At 34.5% G+C, this 19,590-nt stretch overlaps 1 protein-coding gene across 8 annotated transcripts in view; it reads left to right on the plus strand.

Moving 5' to 3' along the window:
• Window positions 1-19,590, plus strand: part of EXOC6 (exocyst complex component 6) — a 234,594-nt gene that overhangs the window by 90,776 nt on the left and 124,228 nt on the right. For all 8 annotated transcript variants that reach the window (XR_015241737.1, XM_086680379.1, XM_025917949.2 and 5 more), the window contains 4 exons: window positions 9,716-9,799; window positions 14,795-14,841; window positions 14,970-15,090; window positions 16,138-16,209. Coding sequence is in view for 7 of the 8 variants with exons in the window: in XM_086680379.1 (XP_086536505.1) it covers window positions 9,716-9,799; window positions 14,795-14,841; window positions 14,970-15,090; window positions 16,138-16,209 (324 nt within the window). In the remaining variant the exon portion in view is untranslated. The remainder of the gene's footprint in view (window positions 1-9,715; window positions 9,800-14,794; window positions 14,842-14,969; window positions 15,091-16,137; window positions 16,210-19,590) is intronic.

Raw genomic sequence — 19,590 nt, forward strand, 5'->3', positions numbered from 1 at the left:
GCCTGGAGCCTGTTTCGGATTCTGTGTCTCCCTCTCTCTCTGCCCCTCCTCTGTTCACGCTCTGTCTCTGTCTCAAAAATAAACAAACATTAAAAAAAATTAAAAAACCAGTCTAGTTCATATTAATCTTCCTCTTTTGTGTTATTATTGAGATACTACTTACATTTTTATACATATAAACCATAATATAACTATTTATTTATACAGTTGTTTTCTGAATCAGAAGAATGGAATTACAAAAATAAAAGTATGTTTATACTGTCTTTATATTTACCTCTATATTACCTTTACTGAGACTTTATTTCTTCATGTTAATTAGAGTTACTGTCGTGTTCTTTTATTTTTGCCTCAAGGACTACCTTTTGTATTTCTTTTAGGGAGGTCGACTAGCATCAAATTCTTTCAGTTTTTGTTTATCTGGGAATGTCTTAATTTCTTCTCTGGTTTTTATGAGTAGTTTTTCTAGATATAGAATTTTTGGTCTTTTTCTTTCAGCACTTAGAATATGTCTATGGAAGGCATTTATATTTAACTACATCTACAGAAGGCATTTATAGGTAAGGAGTTTTGAGGTTTGGATTACTCACTGAAATTGGATTAAGTTAAAATTAAAATAATTGAAAAGGAATGGTAATTATGTTAATTAGAGCAAATAGCATTATCTTCATTAGTTAGCTTAATTTTTTCTTTTAGCTCTCTAGTAAAAGCAGGACCAACTCTGTATTTATGAGCCAATATAAAAGTGATAAGCACAATATCAATCTAAATGTATTGTTTTACAAATTAGTGATGTTTCAAGTGTGTTGAGCATTCTTGAATAGACCTATAAAATTTTTTTTCTTGGTAAAGCTGTAATAAATTATAGTATCATATTTATTTTGTTTTTAAAGTTTACTATTTTGAGAGAGAACATGCACGCATGTGCATGATTGGGGGACAAATAAAAGGAGAGGGAGAGAGAGAATCTCAAGCAGGCTCCATGCTTACAGCACAAACTCAGGAGCCATGAGGTCATGACTGGTGCTGAAACCAAGAGTCAGATGCTTAACCGACTGAGCCACCCAGGCACCCCTAAATTATACTATTGTGTAAAAACAATCATACTTTTAGTCTATTCTATGATGAAATAATTTTTCAAGTGTGTGTGTGATTATAAAATACTTTAACTGCTTAGATTCTTTTCAAATTTAGTGTTTTATGTTTTATAATATCAGGTAGTAGTATATACATTTACCCACATTTATAACCTGAGAGAGAGGATAGGTTCCATCAAGATTACATTGATTACATTGATATATATAGTAACATTGAAAAATTGGCTTCCAAGGGTGCCTGGGTGGTTCAGTCGGTTGAGCATCCAACTTCAGCTCAGGTCATGAGCTCATGGTTTATGAGTTTGAGCCCCGCGTTGGACTCTGTGCTGACAGCTTGGAGCCTGGACCCTGTTTCTGATTCTGTGTCTCCCTCTCTCTCTGCTCCTCCCCTGCTCATGCTGTCTCTCTCTCTATATCAAAAATAAATAAACATTAAAAAAAAATTAAAAAAAAAAAGAAAAATTGGCTTCCAGTTGTCTGATCTCAAGTTTTTCTTTTCTTTTTTTTTCTTTGTTTTGTTTTTAAATTAGATCATATTGGATTCTAATCAAGATGAGGTTCTTAATTATCTTAGTCGTTAAAGTGGCTTGTGTTGTGGTTTGATTCTTTAAAAACTCCTTTCAAATTAGATTTTTTTTCCCTATAGGTTTTTGGTCTTAGTGGAGAAGAATGATTTTTTTGCTTTGATAATGCTTAATTTTTCTGTCTTACATGGGCCCAGTAAACTGCAGTGAGTGCCAACAGGCACTTCTGTTACTTTGTGTTATCCTTGTTCTATGTCTGCCTGATCCAGAAGGATAGTGACCATGACAGTGTTGTTTATTGTTCTTTGCCTAGTGCCTTTCATTGCATCTGATACTTCATAAAAATTTGCTGAATTAGTAATTGGCTCTTTAATACCACACTAAATGTTAGTAACATTATTTCATATATCTTTATCCTGGTAGCTTATGTCAACAGGCATTAATCTCTGGGAAAGAATATGTCTTTTATACCTTGTGCAAAAAAATATTGAACCAACAGATATTATATGAGGTTTCAGTGTGGCTTTCCTGAGAATGATATGTTGGGTATTAAATTATGTTTCAGTTTTCATGATTTAAAATGAAAGAAACAAAAGCCTAATTAAATTATCAAAATGATCAAAAGTCAGTGGTAGAGAACGAATAGAATGATAGAAAGTTTTAGACTCCAGTCAGCTTTGTGATTATTCATAAAGAATCTGTGAGTCAAATAGCCAAATATTCAAATTAATGAAAAGTCTCAGAATTTATATGTTATTATAATGAACTATTGATTTATAATTTTTGATAACTTACTTTTAGTTCTCTGTATGTTTTTATATCTTTTATTTCTTTATATAAAGAATTTATAAATTTAAGAAACCTGCATTTTAAAAGATGTCAGTTTTGACTAATTCAGGCAAGACCTTTTCCCTTTTTTACTGTGTGAGCAAGGTTTTACTGTTCTATAAATGTAAATAAACTTTCATTAGCAAGAAAACTTCTAGTTGGTATATATGGCCAAAAATTGGTAAAAGTAAAATTGTGACCAAATTTGGTAAAGCTAATTCCTCTTTATTATTATAATTATTTTCCTTTCATTTGTTATTTCATTCCACTACTTTCTAGTAGTAACTGGGCAAATTACTCCTCTCAGTTGATTTTCTTATTTGCAAAATATGGATAACAATTTATAAAGCTATGTTGGATATTAGAGTAAATAGAAGTAATACAATGCTTAGCGTAGTGCCCAGTATATAGTAGCACTCAGTAAATGATAAAAGGATTATTGTAGAAGGGTTTCATTAATATATATGATTTCAAGGACTAGGTGTTTTGGTTCTAAGTCCATTTTAGCCAAAGAACTCTATGTCCAAAATCCTTAAGGTAGCATTGTCCAAGCTCTGTTTGAACAAATGTATGCACCATGAAAGGAAAATAGGTATACTGGGGGAAAAAAGGTTCTCTTTGGAAAATGCTGCAAATAATAACCACAATATAGCTTATCATTTTTAAGGCTTTGAGAAATCCTAAGAGCTATGTGAATTTCCTTAGCTGGCCATGTTAGAAAGTTTGTGTGTACAGGGACCATTTTTCTTAAAATAAGGAATACTGCAGGTAGTGTGAGAATTGCTGTCCTCAGACTTTAAGGGGTTTTATAGACTTTCCAAAGGGTCCTGGCCTAGAATTTTTAAGGAAAGAATTTTTAGATCCTCCGCTTTTGCCTAAAAATGATCTCTCCGGGAACCTCAGCCCACCTTCTTACTTTTGGTGCTCTGCCCAGATCCCCTTGGATCTCTTTTCATAACAGCTAGAAGTTCCTTAGAGTCCTCAGCCCTGGGGGGAGCACAAATCTTTACACAGTATTGTTACAGTGTTTTTGCACTTTTCAGATGTTCTAGATTGTACATACTCTTTTGTTTTTATAGTTGAGATAAAACAGGACTTAGAACTTGAGAATATATATTTGGAATACAATGTTAGAACATTTTCTGTACATGTGTTAAGGAGCTTTCACATCAGTGTGCGCTAAACTGGGTCATCTGTTCTGTTATCTGCCTGACCGTGTGCCTACATTCTCTCCTTTATTTTCCCAATTTGATGCATACCCTAACTATGATATTTGGTATTTTGAGATGAACTCTGAGTACAAAGCTGTACCGTAATGTAAGATGTCAGTTTTGGTGTGACTGGAGGTACTTGCATCAATAAAAGAACAGGTTACTCCCCTAAAAAAAAAAAAAATCAAAAACCAAAAAAGAAAAAAATCCCTCTGCAGTATAATTTATTCTTTAGAGTTTTACTGTGGGATCAAGTTGAAGCCTATCCTCTTCAAGACTTTTTTTGCCTGAATCAAGCACTCTTTTTTTTTTTAAGATTTTGTTATTAATCTTTTTTTTTTTTTTCAACGTTTTATTTTATTTTTGGGACAGAGAGAGACAGAGCATGAACGGGGGAGGGGCAGAGAGAGAGGGAGACACAGAATCGGAAACAGGCTCCAGGCTCTGAGCCATCAGCCCAGAGCCCGACGCGGGGCTCGAACTCACGGACCGCGAGATCGTGACCTGGCTGAAGTCGGACGCTTAACTGACTGCGCCACCCAGGCGCCCCCCCCCCTTTTTTTTTTTTTTTTTTTTTTTTAGATTTTGTTATTAATCTTAATGAACCTAGGTGACTCATTTGGTTAAGCGTCTGACTTTGGCTCAGGTCATGATCTTACAGTTTGTGAGTTTGAGCCCCGCACCGGGCTCTCTGCTGTCAGCACAGAGCCCGCTTTGGATCCTCTGTCTCCCTCTCTCTGCGCCTTTTCCCTTCCTCCTCCCCCTACCCTGCTTATGCGCGCGTGCTCTCTCTCTCTAAAATAAATAAACATTAAAAAAAAAATCTTTAAACATTTTGTTATTTTTAAATAATCTCGGGGCGACTGGGTGGCGCAGTCGGTTAAGCGTCCGACTTCAGCCAGGTCACGATCTCGCAGTCCGTGAGTTCGAGCCCCGCGTCGGGCTCTGGGCTGATGGCTCAGAGCCTGGAGCCTGCTTCCGATTCTGTGTCTCCCTCTCTCTCTGCCCCTCCCCCGTTCATGCTCTGTCTCTCTCTGTCCCAAAAATAAATAAACATTGAAAAATAAATAAATAAATAAATAAATAAATAAATAATCTCTATACCCAGCGTGGGCCTGGAACTCACAACCCTGAGATCAAGAGTCACATGCTCCACTGACTGAGCTGTTCAGGGACTCTGAATCTGGCATTCTTGATTGGCTTCCTCTCATGTCCTTCCTTGCTTTCCTCACTTCTGGAACAGTCTCCCTTTTGAATGCTTCCTTATTATATCATTTGGTGTCTATTTATACAAAAACTACCTAAGATGTTATATTAATTATCTACTGCTGCACTTAACAAACATTTATTATTTTACAGGGTTAGCTATCTGGGAGTGGCTTAGCAGGACCATTCTGGCCCAAAGTCTCTCATGGGGTTCTAGTCAAGATGTCAGTGAGGGCTGTAGTCCTCTGAAGGCTTGACAAGGGTTGGGTGATTTGCCTCTGTTATGACTATTGGCAGAAGGCCTCAGTTCCTTGCCACATAGGCTGTCTACAAGGCTGCCTGACAATCCTCATGACATGGCAGCTGGCTTCCCCAGAGTGAGTGATCTGAGGGAGGCTGAAAGGAAAGACATAATGTCCTTAGTAATCTAATATCATAAATGACATACCTTCTGCTATATCCTACTGGTGACATAGATCAACCCCTGGTTGGACTGTGGGATGGGACTACACAAGAGATCTTTGGGGGCCATCTTGGAGGTTACCACACTAACTTTATAAAAGAAAGACACGTCCATCACTGATACCCATTGTATTGATTCTTCACTGATAACTGCCTTTGTGCATTGTCGTGTAAAAACTTCCAGTGTACCAAATAAAGAAGTCTCCTTTAATGGTTAATTAAGGGAGTGTGTACACATAAGTGTGCCTTTCTTTTCTTGTGCAGAAAAGGATAAACCATGTTAGAAAAAATATATTTTGTCTTGTGGGATATTCTTAGTTCTTTTTATTTTTAATTTTAATGTTTTAATTTTGTTTTTTTATTTTTGGGAGAGAGAGTGCAAGCAGGAGGAGGGACAGACAGGGAGGGAGACACAGAATCCGAAGTAGTCTCCCGGCTCTGAGCTGTCAGCATGGGGGCTCAAACCCATGAGCAGTGAGATCATGACCTGAGCAGAAGTCGGACACTCAACCGACTGAGCCACCCAGGCGCCCTGGGATATTCTTAGTTCTGACACATGGTAGGTGGGAATAATGACCAATTTTCATTTAAGGTCCTGATCTCCTTTGTTCTCCAGCTGTTGACAGTGAATATATTGCTTTTTAAGAGGGAGTATTGTGAGAGTACAGAAGCAAGAACATAGGAAAATTTGAATATAAAACTGACGTATGTGTTTAAATATAGACAGTGCTTTTGGCTAATCTTAATACTCATCCCTAGGATGTGTCATTTGCTGTAAAGAAAAACAGCCAAAATAATATGAGTCAGTGAAGTGGAATCTTTTAAATATAACTGGAGTATTTTCTGGGGCTGCTAAAGTTTTGAAGTTACATTGACTAACCCATTCTTTCGTATTCATGTAAGTTGTGATTCAGAAAAACTGTTAAAAGCCATTTGCCAAATTGTGATATTTTTGACTTCATATTAAAATAAAATAAAAACTGGCTGCTAGACTGATTAGTTTCTACCACATCTAACAAAATTAATGTGTCATACCTGACTTTTATACTTGGTTTTTTTTTATTTCCAAAATTGAACATCAAAATTTTATGTATGTCCACATATTTACTGAAGGCATATTGATTTTTTTTTAATCATATTCCTCCTTTTGTAAGTAACTTACAATTGTATCTGTATATTAGATTGCATTATTATAAATTTGGTAATGAGAAACAGCATTTAAGTAATGAAAAGTGATTTATTACCTTGCTTTTTAAGGTACATGAATGGATAAAACAATCACCTTGGATTTAAATAATCTTAATCTTGACTAGTTTTATAATTTATTTCTCAGTGGTTTTCATAATATTATATCCCATAGTGCATACTAACATATTTATTTCAGTCAAAACATGAAGTCAGATTTTTTTTCTGTGATACTAATACACTTGCCTTATTTAACAGTTTGATTGTGAGGACTGCCCTTGCTAATTGGGTCTTAGGGTGGGTATTTTATCAGTAAATTAAATACACTAAATCTGTAGTTCAGAGTTTTTAGCTAAAAAGTATGTTGTTGGGTGCAAAAAAAGGAAAGCCCCATTCATCATATTAAGAAACTAATTTCCAATAAAAATTTAGGTTTTGTTTTATTAATTATCTAAAATTATAGTATACTTAGATTGTATTGATCAGTTCTTTATTAATTGTAATGATAATTCAACCTAGAAGGAAAAAGCTACCTTAACACCTAAATCTTTATGGTCTCAGGAATAAAATAAAAATACAAACATACTACACTAGAAAATATAGTATTAGAGAGGTGCCTGACTCAGTCAGTAGAGCATGTGACTCCTGATCTCAAGGTCATGAGTTCGAGCCCCACATTAGGGGTAGAGTTTACTTAAAAAAAAATACACAGTATTAGAAAAAAACACATTAAATTAGAAAATATCTATAAGGGTGGTAGTCTGAAAATATTAATTAAAAAAGAAAAAGGAAAACTAATTTATTTCTAAATATTAAGGAAGCGCATGTTCATATATTTTTTAAATGATTATAGATAACCATTGGATATGTTTAAATGAGGATGTAATAGTTTTATTTATAGTATACTTGAAATTGCGTCCTTTATATTTATTTAAACTCATAATGGAGGGGCGCCTGGGTGGCTCAGTTGGTTAAGTGTCCAACTTCGGCTCAGGTCATGATCTCCCGGTCTGTGGGTTCGAGCCCCGCATTGGGCTCTGTGCTGACAGCTCAGAGCCTGGAGCCTGTTTCAGATTCTATGCCTCCCTCTTCCTCTGACCCTCCCCTGTTCATGCTCTCTCTCTCTCTGTCTCAAAAATAAGTAAATGTTAAAAAAAATAAAATAAAAAAAAAACTCATAATGGAAAAAATTTAGTTACTAAAATAAAAACTGTGTGAGGGGGACCATAGTTTTTTTTGAAATTATTTTAATTCTTTGAGTACAAAAATACTGGGAGAGCTGCCCTAGGGGTTACCTAGGTAAACTTATTTTTTGCATTGTGAGTTTAGTTTTTGTAGCATTAAGAAAAGGCATTTTCTGGAGTGCCTGGGTGGCTTAGTTGGTTAAGTGTCTGACCTCAGCTCAGGTCATGATCTCGTGGTTTGTGAGTTCAAGCCCTGCATCAGGCTCTGTGATGACAGCTCAGAGCCTGGAGCCTGCTTCAGATTCTGTGTCTCCCTCTCTGCCCCTCCTCTGCTCGCGCTCTCTCAAAAATAAACATTAAAAAAGCCTTTAAAAGTCATTTTTTTTTGGATAAGTACTTAAATAGTAAAACTATCAAAAATTTTTTTCAGTGAAAATATGAGTTTTGATTTTTTTTTTCCCTAGTAATTCTTTTTTTTTCTTTTGGATTCTGTTTGGAATCTTGAGTAGGGGAATGGGTTCCTAATCCTTTTTTCTCACTCTGGATGGATTCTCCTTTTAAGCAGAGAGGAAGACAAAAGAAATGGATATATCATTTCAATCATTCATTCATTCATTCAACAAATAGCAATTGATTGCCTTCCATGCACCAAATGTTGTGCTAAGTAATAAGGATACAACGGCGAACTGGTTGGACAGGACCATATTCTAAAAGACTGGAGTCAGGTAGTAAAGATAGATCTCTGTTATCCAGTATGGTAACTATTAGCTGTATGTGGCTATTTAAATTTAAATTAATTAAAATTAAACGAAGTTAAAATTCAGAGTCTCAGTAATATTAGCCACATTGAAGTGCTCAGTGGCCATATCTATCTCGTGGCTACCACAGAAGACAGTGCAGATATAGAAAATGTTCATTGTCACAGAAAGTGCTATTAGACAATGGACCAATAGACTGCTAATTAAGAAGTTATGGCACAGGGGCACCTGGGTGGCTCAGTCGGTTGAGCATTTGACTCTTGGTTTCAGCTCAGGTCATGATCTCATGGTCATGGGATGGAGCACTGTGTCAGGCTTTGTGCTAGGAGTAGACCATGCTTGAGATTCTCTCTCTCCCTCTCCCTCTGCTCTCCCCACCCCCCCCTTGCACATGCTCCTCTTTCTCTCTCTCTCTCAAAAAAAAAAAGTTATAACACAGTTGATAAGTGCAGTGATATGGATATACAGATTACTATGGGATAACACGGATAATAGCAAGCCTCAGGAAGTTGAGGAAGGCTTTCTAAAGGAAGTGACATCTATAGTGAGTCCTGAAGGATAAATATAAGTCATATAGGGAAACAACTGGGAAGCACTTTTCAAGAATAGCTTGTACAAAAGTCTGGAAGTGAAAAGAAAATGCTATATTGAATGTACTGAGATGAGGCAGGAAATGGAAGAAGGTGCCAGATCATGTAGAGTCTTATACATTATTTTCAGAAGTTGAGACTTTACAGCCAATTTCTTTATTTAGTTCTCCTCACTGACAGCCATATTTTGAGTTAGTCAGAAATCTATAAAACCTTAGTGATAAGTTGGGCAACTGTTAAATTGTTTGAATTTACATTTAGTCTTCCTAAATGTCATGATAACAAACAAGGTTTCTCTTTTTGAACTATAAAGTCAAAAATTTATTCCTGACATCAGTATGAAATACCATTTCAGTTATATTCCATTTGTTAGAAAATTTAAAATGAGGGGCGCCTGGGTGGCTCAGTTGGTTAAGCGTCCGACTTCAGCTCAGGTCATGATCTCGTGGTTTGTGAGTTCAAGCCCCACATCGGGCTCTGTGCTATCAGAGCCTGCTTCAGATTCTGTCTCTCCATCTCTCGGCCCCTCCCCTGCTCATGCTCTGTGTCTGTCTCTCAATAATAAATAAACGTTAAAAAAATTAAAAAAAAAATTTAAATGATTCTTAGTGGTAAAGAAGTTATCTATTTTGTAGTATGTTTATGTTTCATTACTCTGCTGATTTTATTTTAGGGTGATGAGGAAACATTTGAAAATTATTACCGAAAACAAAGGAAGAAACAAGCAAGACTGGTATTGCAGCCCCAGTCAAATATGGTAAGTTATGTGAACATTTTGAATTGGTTATATTGTCACTTTTTTACCTCTTACCCTGCCTTAATTTCTTCAGAGCATGTATCATTATTCATTCAACAACAAATATTTATTGAATATCTACCATTTCCAATAATTGGTTTAGGTGCTAAGGGTATAGCAGTGAACAAAACAGGTAAGTCCCTTCTCTCATGAGCTTACATTCTATTAGAGATAGATAGTAAACAAATAAAATAGTGAATAAATAAAAAGAGAAATAAGAGGATTATATAAAGTATTAGGGAGTGATAATTCGTTTCTGACAATATGGTAGACTATGTACTTGGATTAATTGTTCTACTGACAAAACAACTAAAGATGCTGGATAAAACATTTAAACATTTTAAAAATTATTTTTAACTGCACTGAGGATTTGGTAGAAAAGTATAGTTAGGAGAAAAACTAAGTGAATATGGAATTGCTCTGTATGGAATTGCACTTGTGATAATTATGTGACTAGATGTGTTTGTGAAAACAGTGCATGAAAAAGTGAGTTTTATTGTACGTAATTTATACAGTATATTTCACTATAGAACAAATAAAACAGGGAAACCTAAATGAAGGCAGAAATCCAGATAGGTTTAATTAAGCACTAATTGTGGCTTTTATCTTAGAGGCATCTGTTGAATGGGAAAGCATGAATTTTGAGGACATGGGAGTACAGAGAGCCACCCAAAGTAGCTGATAAGAGGTTGTCTCCCTTGTGAAGCTAAGACTCCAAAGAATTAGAGCCTCATTATTAGGATGACCTAGAGATAAAAAACATCTGGGGGCACCTGGCTGGCTCACTCAGTAGGGTATGTGACTCTTGATCTTGGGGTCATGGGTTTGAGCCCCACATTGGAAGTAGAGATTACTTAAAAAAAACAAATGGACACAATGTTATATATTTTAAAGATCTAGCAAAACCTCTCTGTTGTTTCCTCCACACACTGTAAGGACATTGCTTATCTTAAATGTTGGTGCTGAAGGAACAAGGCGAAAAAAGATCTCTGAGAATACATAACAAGTGGATTCTCACATGTGTTTGCCACACAGATTTATTCTACTTGGATAATTGAAAAAAATCTCAGGTTGAAAATTTAGTTTGAAGTATTTCTATGCTGATATTGCCAGTAGAAGCAAATGCAGATCTCTGAACTTTCATATCATAATTTCAAGGAAAATTAGCAAATCACAGTCAAAAATAATTATAAAACAACTGAGAATCATTAAAGATATTGGCAACAGAGGGACTCCTGGGTGGCTCAGTTAGTTGTGTCTGACTCTTGATTTCAGCTCAGGTCATGGTACCATAGTTGTGGGGTCAAGCCCTGCATTGGGCTCTGTGCTGACTGTGGAGCCTGGTTAAGATTCTCTTTCTCCTTCTGCCCTTCTCCCCTGCTTGTGCTCTCTCTGGAAAAAAAAAAATATATGTGTGTGTGTGTGTGTGTGTGTGTGTGTGTGTGTGTGTATACATAAATATATAATGTAGGCAACAGAAATAAATCCTAATAAGAGACTTTTAGTGTTTGAATTGTTAGCCACTTATTTTTATTTATTTATTTTTATTTATTTTGAGAGAGAGAGGGAGAGAGAGAGAATCCCAAGTGCGCTCCACACTGTCAGTGCAGAGCCTGAGTTCAAACTCATGAACTGTGAGTAACTGTGAATTTAATGCAAATTAAAACTATAGTGAGATACCACTATCTACCTACTAGACTGACTAAGATTAAAAAGATTTATGATAGATGCCCCAAATTATTAGCCATTTAATATAGTAATTATTGAATATATTTAAATAGAAAGCAAGCTTGCTGATATAAATAGGGAACAAGAAACTGTAAATACTTACCAAAATGAAGAAAAATCAAGTGGAATACCTAGAAATTGAAGATCTACTAATCAAAATTAAAAATTTTATGAATAGGTTTAGCAGTTGATGAATTCTTAGTTGATTTGAAGAGATTACTTTGAAAGCCTCACAGAGAGATGAGAGGATAAAAATACAGAAGAGAGACAGAGGGGATACAGAGAGCAAGTCTAACATATCTAGTTGGAATTTCCGAAAGAGAAGCTAGAACAAGTGAGACAGAAGAGTATTTGAGGGCATAATGGCTGAGAAGTTTCCAGTATGGACAAGAACTATAAACTTTTACAGAGTCATATCCAAGGAATCCCAAGTAAGTTAAGTAAAAAGAAATACATTCTGAGAGATCTTATAATGAAATCGCAGACCATAAAGAGAAAATAGAAGACCTGAAAAATAGTATCAGCTAACTTTAGTTAATTGACATTTATTGAATACTCCTCCCCAAATAGCAGAATGTGCATGCTTTTCAAATGCACATAGAAGGTTTACCAAGGTAAATCAAATGCTGGGCTATAAAATAAATCTCAGGAAATATAAAAGACTTGAAATCTTTTGACTACAAGATAATTAAATTATCCATATGCAAAAAAATACTTTTACCTCAATCAGCAATTCAAGAAATGGACCCAAATGCAAGAGATGAAACTTTAAAACTTTTAGAAAAAAAATAAAGGGTAAAATCTTTGTGACCATGGGTTAGGCAGTATTTTCTTAAGTGAGATACCTAAAGCATAAACCATAAGGTAAAGAAATTGTTAAATTGAACATTAAAATGAAGAACTACTCTTCAAAAGGCATTGCCAAGAAAGTGAAAAGACAAGACACAGATGGAGAGAAAATATTTGTAAAACTCATGTCTAACAAAGGGCTTATATTCAGAATATAAAAGAATTTGTATAACTATAAATAATTAAAGCCAAACTAATGGATAAAAGATCCAAGTAGACATTTGTCTAGATATACAAATGAGAAATAAGCACATGAAAAGATGTTCAATATCAATGTTTCATCAGGGAAATGCAAATTAAAACCACAGTGAGATACCACTACATACTTACTAGACTAGCTAAAATTAAAAAGATTGATCATAGCAAGTGCTGGTGAGATGTGGAGCATCTGGAACCCTCATGCACTTCGGGTGGGTATAAAAACTATGGTGCCGCTTTGGAAAATAGTCTGGCAATTTGTTACAATGTTAAGCATGCACTTATGCTACAACCCAGCCATCTTACTCCTAGGTTTTTACCCATGAGAAATAAAAACAGTGGCATATTTTAAATGCTAAAGGAAAATAACTGTCAACCTAGGATTCTATATCCAGTGAAACAAAGGCAAAGATAGACATTTTCAGACAAAGAAGAGGAGAGTTTGTTACTAAGACACCCTTACTAAGGAAATTGTAAAGAATCTACTTCAGGCAAAAGGAAAGTGGTGCCAAATGGAAGATATGAGATGCTGGAAGGGATGAATAGCAAAGAAAGTATAAATATGTGAGTGAATCTATATCAACCATAGAAAATAATGTTAATAAAATATTATGGACTTTAAAACAAGATAAAATTAAAATACACAACAAAAGCATAAATGTGAGGTAGGAGTTAATGAAATGAAACTATACTACAGTTTTCTGAATTGTCCAGAAGAGTAAAAATATTGATTGATTTTAGGGTTTGATTATTTAAGTATGCATAATGCAATTTCTGGGGTAACCAGTAAAAGAGTGGAAACAAAATATATACTTTCATATAATAATAAAAAATCTAGAATGATAAAAAATAAAATATTCATGTCTTAGTGTTGATAAAAAATAATTGAAACCTATAAGCACTTGATAACATCGACTCAAAATATTTAATACAAGATTGCCAAAACTGAAAGGATAAATGGGAAATCTGTAGTGGATTTTTAAGCATGTCTCAGTATCTTATACACCAAATAGATAAAATATCAATAAGAATATACAACATGCTTAACAGGCCTGTTCTAATAAACCATATAGAAGCCTGTTTCAACAACTGTAGAAACCTCTTCTTTTCAAGCACACATGGCGTATTATAAAATGTGACTAATACACTATCTAATAAAGCAAGTATCCAGAAATACCAAACATCTGGTCTCATGTAGATTCCATTCTCTCTGATCATATTTTATTTTATGTATTTATTTAAAAAAAATTTTTTAACGTGTATTTATTATTGAGAGACAGAGAGACAAGGAGCATGAGCAGGGGAGGGATAGAGAGAGGGGGAGACACAGAATCCAAAGCAGGCCCCAGGCTCTGAGCTGTCAGCACAGAGCCTGACGCGGGGCTTGAACTCACACACTGCGAGATCATGACCTGGGCTGAAGTTGTTTGTTCAACTGACTGAGACACCCAGGCGCCCCATCTCTGATCATAGTATTTTAAAGCTGAAAGGTAAAACTATTTCTTTCCCCACAACCTGAAAAAAAACCCAGATGTTTGAAAAATTTTTTTAGATGTTTGAAAATTTTGATCACATTTATAAAATATGCAAAATACAGCATTTGAATGTAATTAAAATAATGAAATATTTCATGTAATTAACTTCTAAGAATGAAGTTCAAATGGTCAAATATTTTCCTGTATACCTTTTGTTAAAATTATTAACACGCAATTGTAGATCATTTTTAAGGAGTTTGACTTTTATTGTGAGTCAGATATAAAGTCATTGGAAGGTTTTTAGTAGAAGATATAATGGTCTGATTACTCTTTGAAAAGTATCATCCTGGCAGGTATCTGACAATAGACTGAAGGGAGCAAGCCTAAAAGCTGGGGAGATTAGGTAGGAGAATGATATAATAGCCCGAGTGAGAAATTATGGTGGCTTGAACTTCTTCTGTGAAGAAGGTTTTGAAGTTATATTTACTTTTTAACTTGTTTATTGTCTTTCTCTTTTTGAATGCAAGTTCCATGAGGGTAAGGGCTTTTTGCTTTTTGCCAGTGTAACCCTGATACCTTAAAAATGTATGCAGCATATAGTAGACCCTCAATAAATATTTGTTAATAAATATTGTAGTGACTTGGAACTTACTTTTATGTTACTGGTATTTATTGGTTTAAATTGATTTTTATTTTTCATTTAAAGCATGAAACAGTTGATGGCTATAGAAGATATTTCACTCAAATTGTAGGGTATGTATCTAAAATGGAGATTAATATTATTTTTATATTATGTTAAATGTCAGAACTGCTTGTTTTCTGTTTGGGTTTTAATTTTTTTTTTTTTTAACACATGCTATGTTGGTAATTACTGTTTTTAGGTTCTTTGTGGTGGAAGATCACATTTTACATGTGACCCAAGGATTAGTAACCAGGGCATACACTGATGAACTTTGGAACATGGCCCTCTCAAAGATAATTGCTGTCCTTAGAGCTCATTCAGTAAGTCAGCCAAATTATGTTACTAAGTTTTTAATGCAGTTACTTCAGGAACTTCTGAAATGCATGATGTCAGAAGAAAACCGTACCTCCATCATTCTGCATTTTTGGTAGCAGCTCAGATTTGGAAGCAGTAATGTTAGGCTTTTGTCTGGTTATACTGGGTTGTAATTTTGCAACTGACTGGGGCTTCCCAAAACATTTTTAGTCCAGCATTAATAGAAAATGAAGAATTAAGCTGGTCTCATTAGTCTCAACTGACCTCTTCATTAGATCACTGAAAAGCACCGTGAAGAAAGGGTTTTTAATTATCATTCCAAATTCTTTGTTTCCAAAATAAACTCCACCATTAAAACTCAATAGAACTTGTTCTTCGATGTTTATAATTTGTTTGCAGTAATATAATTACAGATTTCTTAAAAATACGCAATTGTCAAAATTTAAACCATTTGAAATAATGAACTTCTATGTAATGGGAAATTTTTTTATGCATTAAAGTAAAATGATCAAATATTTGCATAATACACCTTTTGTGGAAATAATACACTAGTACTATAAAGACTGTTGAAACTAATAATTGCTTATTGTAGATGTTTTCTTAAGACAGTTTTAGTAGCTTACCTTCAGTAAAATCTCCCCATACTTAAAATTTTGTAATTACTTATAATTTTATTATTAGGAATAGAGATTGAAAACATTTTAAAGGATTATTAGCTTATATAGTATTTAGATTGTAAATATACATTTTTTATTTATCAGGAATGTAGATTCTTTATACACTTGCTTGTCCAATGAACTATAACTTTTTCTAACATATTAAAGAATAATTATGTTATGGTCTTTCCCTAAGAATTTTTACTGAATACAGGAAGCCAGCCATGGATTTAACTAATAATCAAGATTTTAAATTTATTATAAGCCTGGCATATTAAAGGAAAATGTTTCAGGTTTTGTTTTCTGGTTTATATTGTTTTCTGGTTATAGTTTATTTGACTCTGGTTTATATTTGTTTTCTTTGTTTGTATTTCCACCCCTCCACCTCTACCCCAGTCTTATTGTACTGATCCTGATCTTGTTCTGGAGCTGAAGAATCTCATTGTATTATTTGCAGATACTTTGCAGGTGGGTGATAATATAACATTCAATTTATGACTATTTGAGCACTTAAAGATATATAAAATACAGATCATTTTCATTTATTTTATTACGGATTAGTGGTGGTAAATTAGTAGTAACCAGATGTTTGCTTATGTATTGGTATTCCCTATTACCAAGACTTTTCATTCTTCCCCCCTTCCTGATTATGAACCCTGGACAGAACTCAGGGAATATTATCGTCTTTTAAAATATTGATTATTCAGAGAGAATAGATAAAGTATTTCTTTTTTAGATAAATCATTTTCGTAGTTAAAGAAAAAAAAGTCCATGTTATAGTGAAAAGAACCCTGAACTAGAAATTAGAAGATAAAGGGGCACCTGGGTGGCTCATTCGGTTGGGCATCCGACTTCGGCTCAGGTCATGATCTCATGGTTCATGGATTCGAGCCCTGTGTCAGGCTCTGTGCTGACAGCTCAGAGCCTGGAGCCTGCTAAGGATTCTGTGTCTTCTTCTCTCTTTGCCCCTCCCCCACTCGTGCTCTGTCTCTCTCAAAAAGTAAATAAACATTAAAAAAAAGTTAGAAATTAGAAGATATAAGCACTGCCTTGGGAAGTCACACATGACCCTGAGTTTATATTCTGCCCCTACTATTGACTGATTATATGTTTATAGGTTTTCTTAACTTTAGATCCTCATTTGTGAAAATCGGGTTATTATTAGTTTTCAGGATTGTTTTAAGTGTGATAATAAATATGAAAACATAGTTTGAATTAAAAAAAAAGAAAACATATAGTTTGAAAGCTGTTTCCACTCATTTCCTTCCTAATTTTAGGTGTACTATGACAATGACCAAATCACTTTACTTCTTTGTGTCTTGTTTTTTTTCTTTTTAAAAATGAGGTTTAAACTGAATTGTCTCAAAACTCAATGCCTTTGTGATTTTCAGTATCAAAGTTTTAAGCTTGTCCCTTTTACTTGATCACGGATGGGCAAGAATTGATTGCATTTTGTTTTCATGTTTAAACTTAAGGGATTTTTATGGTTGGAATAACATTTCCTGAAATATAGATTGGCATTTTCCAAAGTGTGATAATAGATGTTACTTTAAAAGGAGTTCTGTGGTGAAAACATTTGGGAAATAAGTGAAGTAAAACAGACTTCTCCACTAATAGCCTCTTCAGAGCAAATTTATACCATATGATTCCAAAAGGAAGGTGCTTATGCAGCATTTTCCCAATATATTTGAGCTTTGAATCTTTTTCCGCCATATGACATCTTGTAGGTATAGAGCTTCATGTAATATGTTTTAGGAAGTGCTAATTTAAACTATTTGCTTCATCATTAGAGTTTTTCCATCCTAGAATAATAGTTGTCTACTTTGTTCTTAAACTGAAGAAGATTCAACAAGTTCCTTTAGTAAATTGTTTTATTGTCTTATATCTTTATTAATTTGTATGCCTTATACTGTAACAACAGGATAATATGGATTTTTTGTTTTTGTAAATTTTGTGACAAATATACCTGTAATATTATTGATTTCTCTGCAAAAAAAATTTTTTGGTAAGTTTTATTGGAGACCACCTTAATTTTTTTAGGTCTAGCTGTAAGTAACTTGAGGGAGTTTTGCTATCCTTAATGACTTAAAGCATTGCTACTTAAAGCATGGTGGGAATACCACTCACTGGTCCAGAAATGTTACTAGTCCACAAATTATTTATTATGGATCTATAACATAAAGGAGCTTCTGTCCGAATGTAAATCAACTACATTACTAAGTACAAAATTTAGCTTAGTTGGCATATATTTTGTAGCAAGAATTTATGTAGGTTAGCCTCATTCATTTATATTCTGGTGCAAGCTCCTTATCTCTTGGTAAGCCATAACAAACTGTTCTTGAACTGGCACTTTGAGTACAACTGAATCTAGAAAATTTCTATGGTTCCAAGGATTTCTCTAGAGAATCAAAGAAGGGTAATAGACAATATTCAGGTAATAGAGGCATTAGAAAGTAACAGTGATAGGTGTATAAGCCCTTGTAAGCATACCTTTCTAATCTTACTGCTTTGAAATAAGATTGAGGAGGACAAACCAATCCATATTACTTATTCAGAAATCCTGCAATATTTTCATTCCACTGAAAATTGACAGGCTGAGTATTAGGTAGGTCTTACACACTGTAGTCAAGTTATACCTTTTAATTAAAGAATTGGGGAGGGTCTTTTCATAAAAACTAGAAAACATTGCATAATATTTAGTTTTTAAAATTGGCCCTTTGCCACCCTAAGGAAAGTTTTCTTTTCATATGTCATTTTATTACTTAAAACAGTGCTGACTAAACAATAACATTAAAAAATAACACCAACATATTATAGTTCTGCTTACTATGTATTAAGTAAATCACAAGTAAACATTTATGATTCATTACTAACATTTTTTGAGCACCCACTATGTGCTAGTAGCTAGATGATATATAAAACGATAGAGACCTAAAAATCAGACAATAGGGAAATAAAAATTCTTCAATAAATTTACAGTTTAAACAGATAAGATGTATAAGACATACTAATATAGCAATATATTAAAAACCTTTGGGCTCACAGAAGATGGAATGTCTGACTTTAATTCTAGATTGGGAAAGTCTGTACAGAAAGTTGAAATGGGAGTTGGGTTTTAAAAGATGAGTTCAGCAAATACACACTAGGAAAGGGACATGAATGACAAAGGAAATAAAATACCATGTGTAAACTGTAGATAGAGGGATAGTATGGTGATAGAAAGAAGATGGGTGTGAGCAAAGAAGGGCAAATAGTGGTAATGAAACTGACAAGGTAGTTTGACCCAGATTATGGCAGGTCTTGTGGGACTTCAGTAAGTCTTCTGTAGTTTTTTTTTTTTTTTTAATTTTTTTTTTCAACGTTTATTTATTTTTGGGACAGAGAGAGACAGAGCATGAACAGGGGAGGGGCAGAGAGAGAGGGAGACACAGAATCTGAAACAGGCTCCAGGCTCTGAGCCATCAGCCCAGAGCCCGACGCGGGGCTCGAACTCATGGACCGCGAGATCGTGACCTGGCTGAAGTCGGACGCTTAACCGACTGCGCCACCCAGGCGCCCCAGTCTTCTGTAGTTTTTAACCAGGGGGATGGCGTGATCAGATTTGCACTTTTAAATGATAATCTTGAGAGTCTTTGCAATAGATTGAGTTGGAAGAGACAGATGGTTGGAATTTCAGTTTAGGAAGCTCTTATAATGGTCTAGCAAGAGATGTGGCAGACCAAAATAAAGCAGTGGCACTGGGAATATTTCTGGAAAAAAGAAAGTAAGTGGTGGAGAAGAATGATGGATTTGAAAGAGATTTGTTAAGGAGGTAAAATCAAAAGGATTTGTTAAATGATATGTTTGAGT

This window comes from Puma concolor, chromosome D2 (genome assembly GCF_028749965.1).
Source record: "Puma concolor isolate L17-30 chromosome D2, mPumCon1.1.hap2, whole genome shotgun sequence".
NCBI lineage: Eukaryota > Metazoa > Chordata > Mammalia > Carnivora > Felidae > Puma > Puma concolor.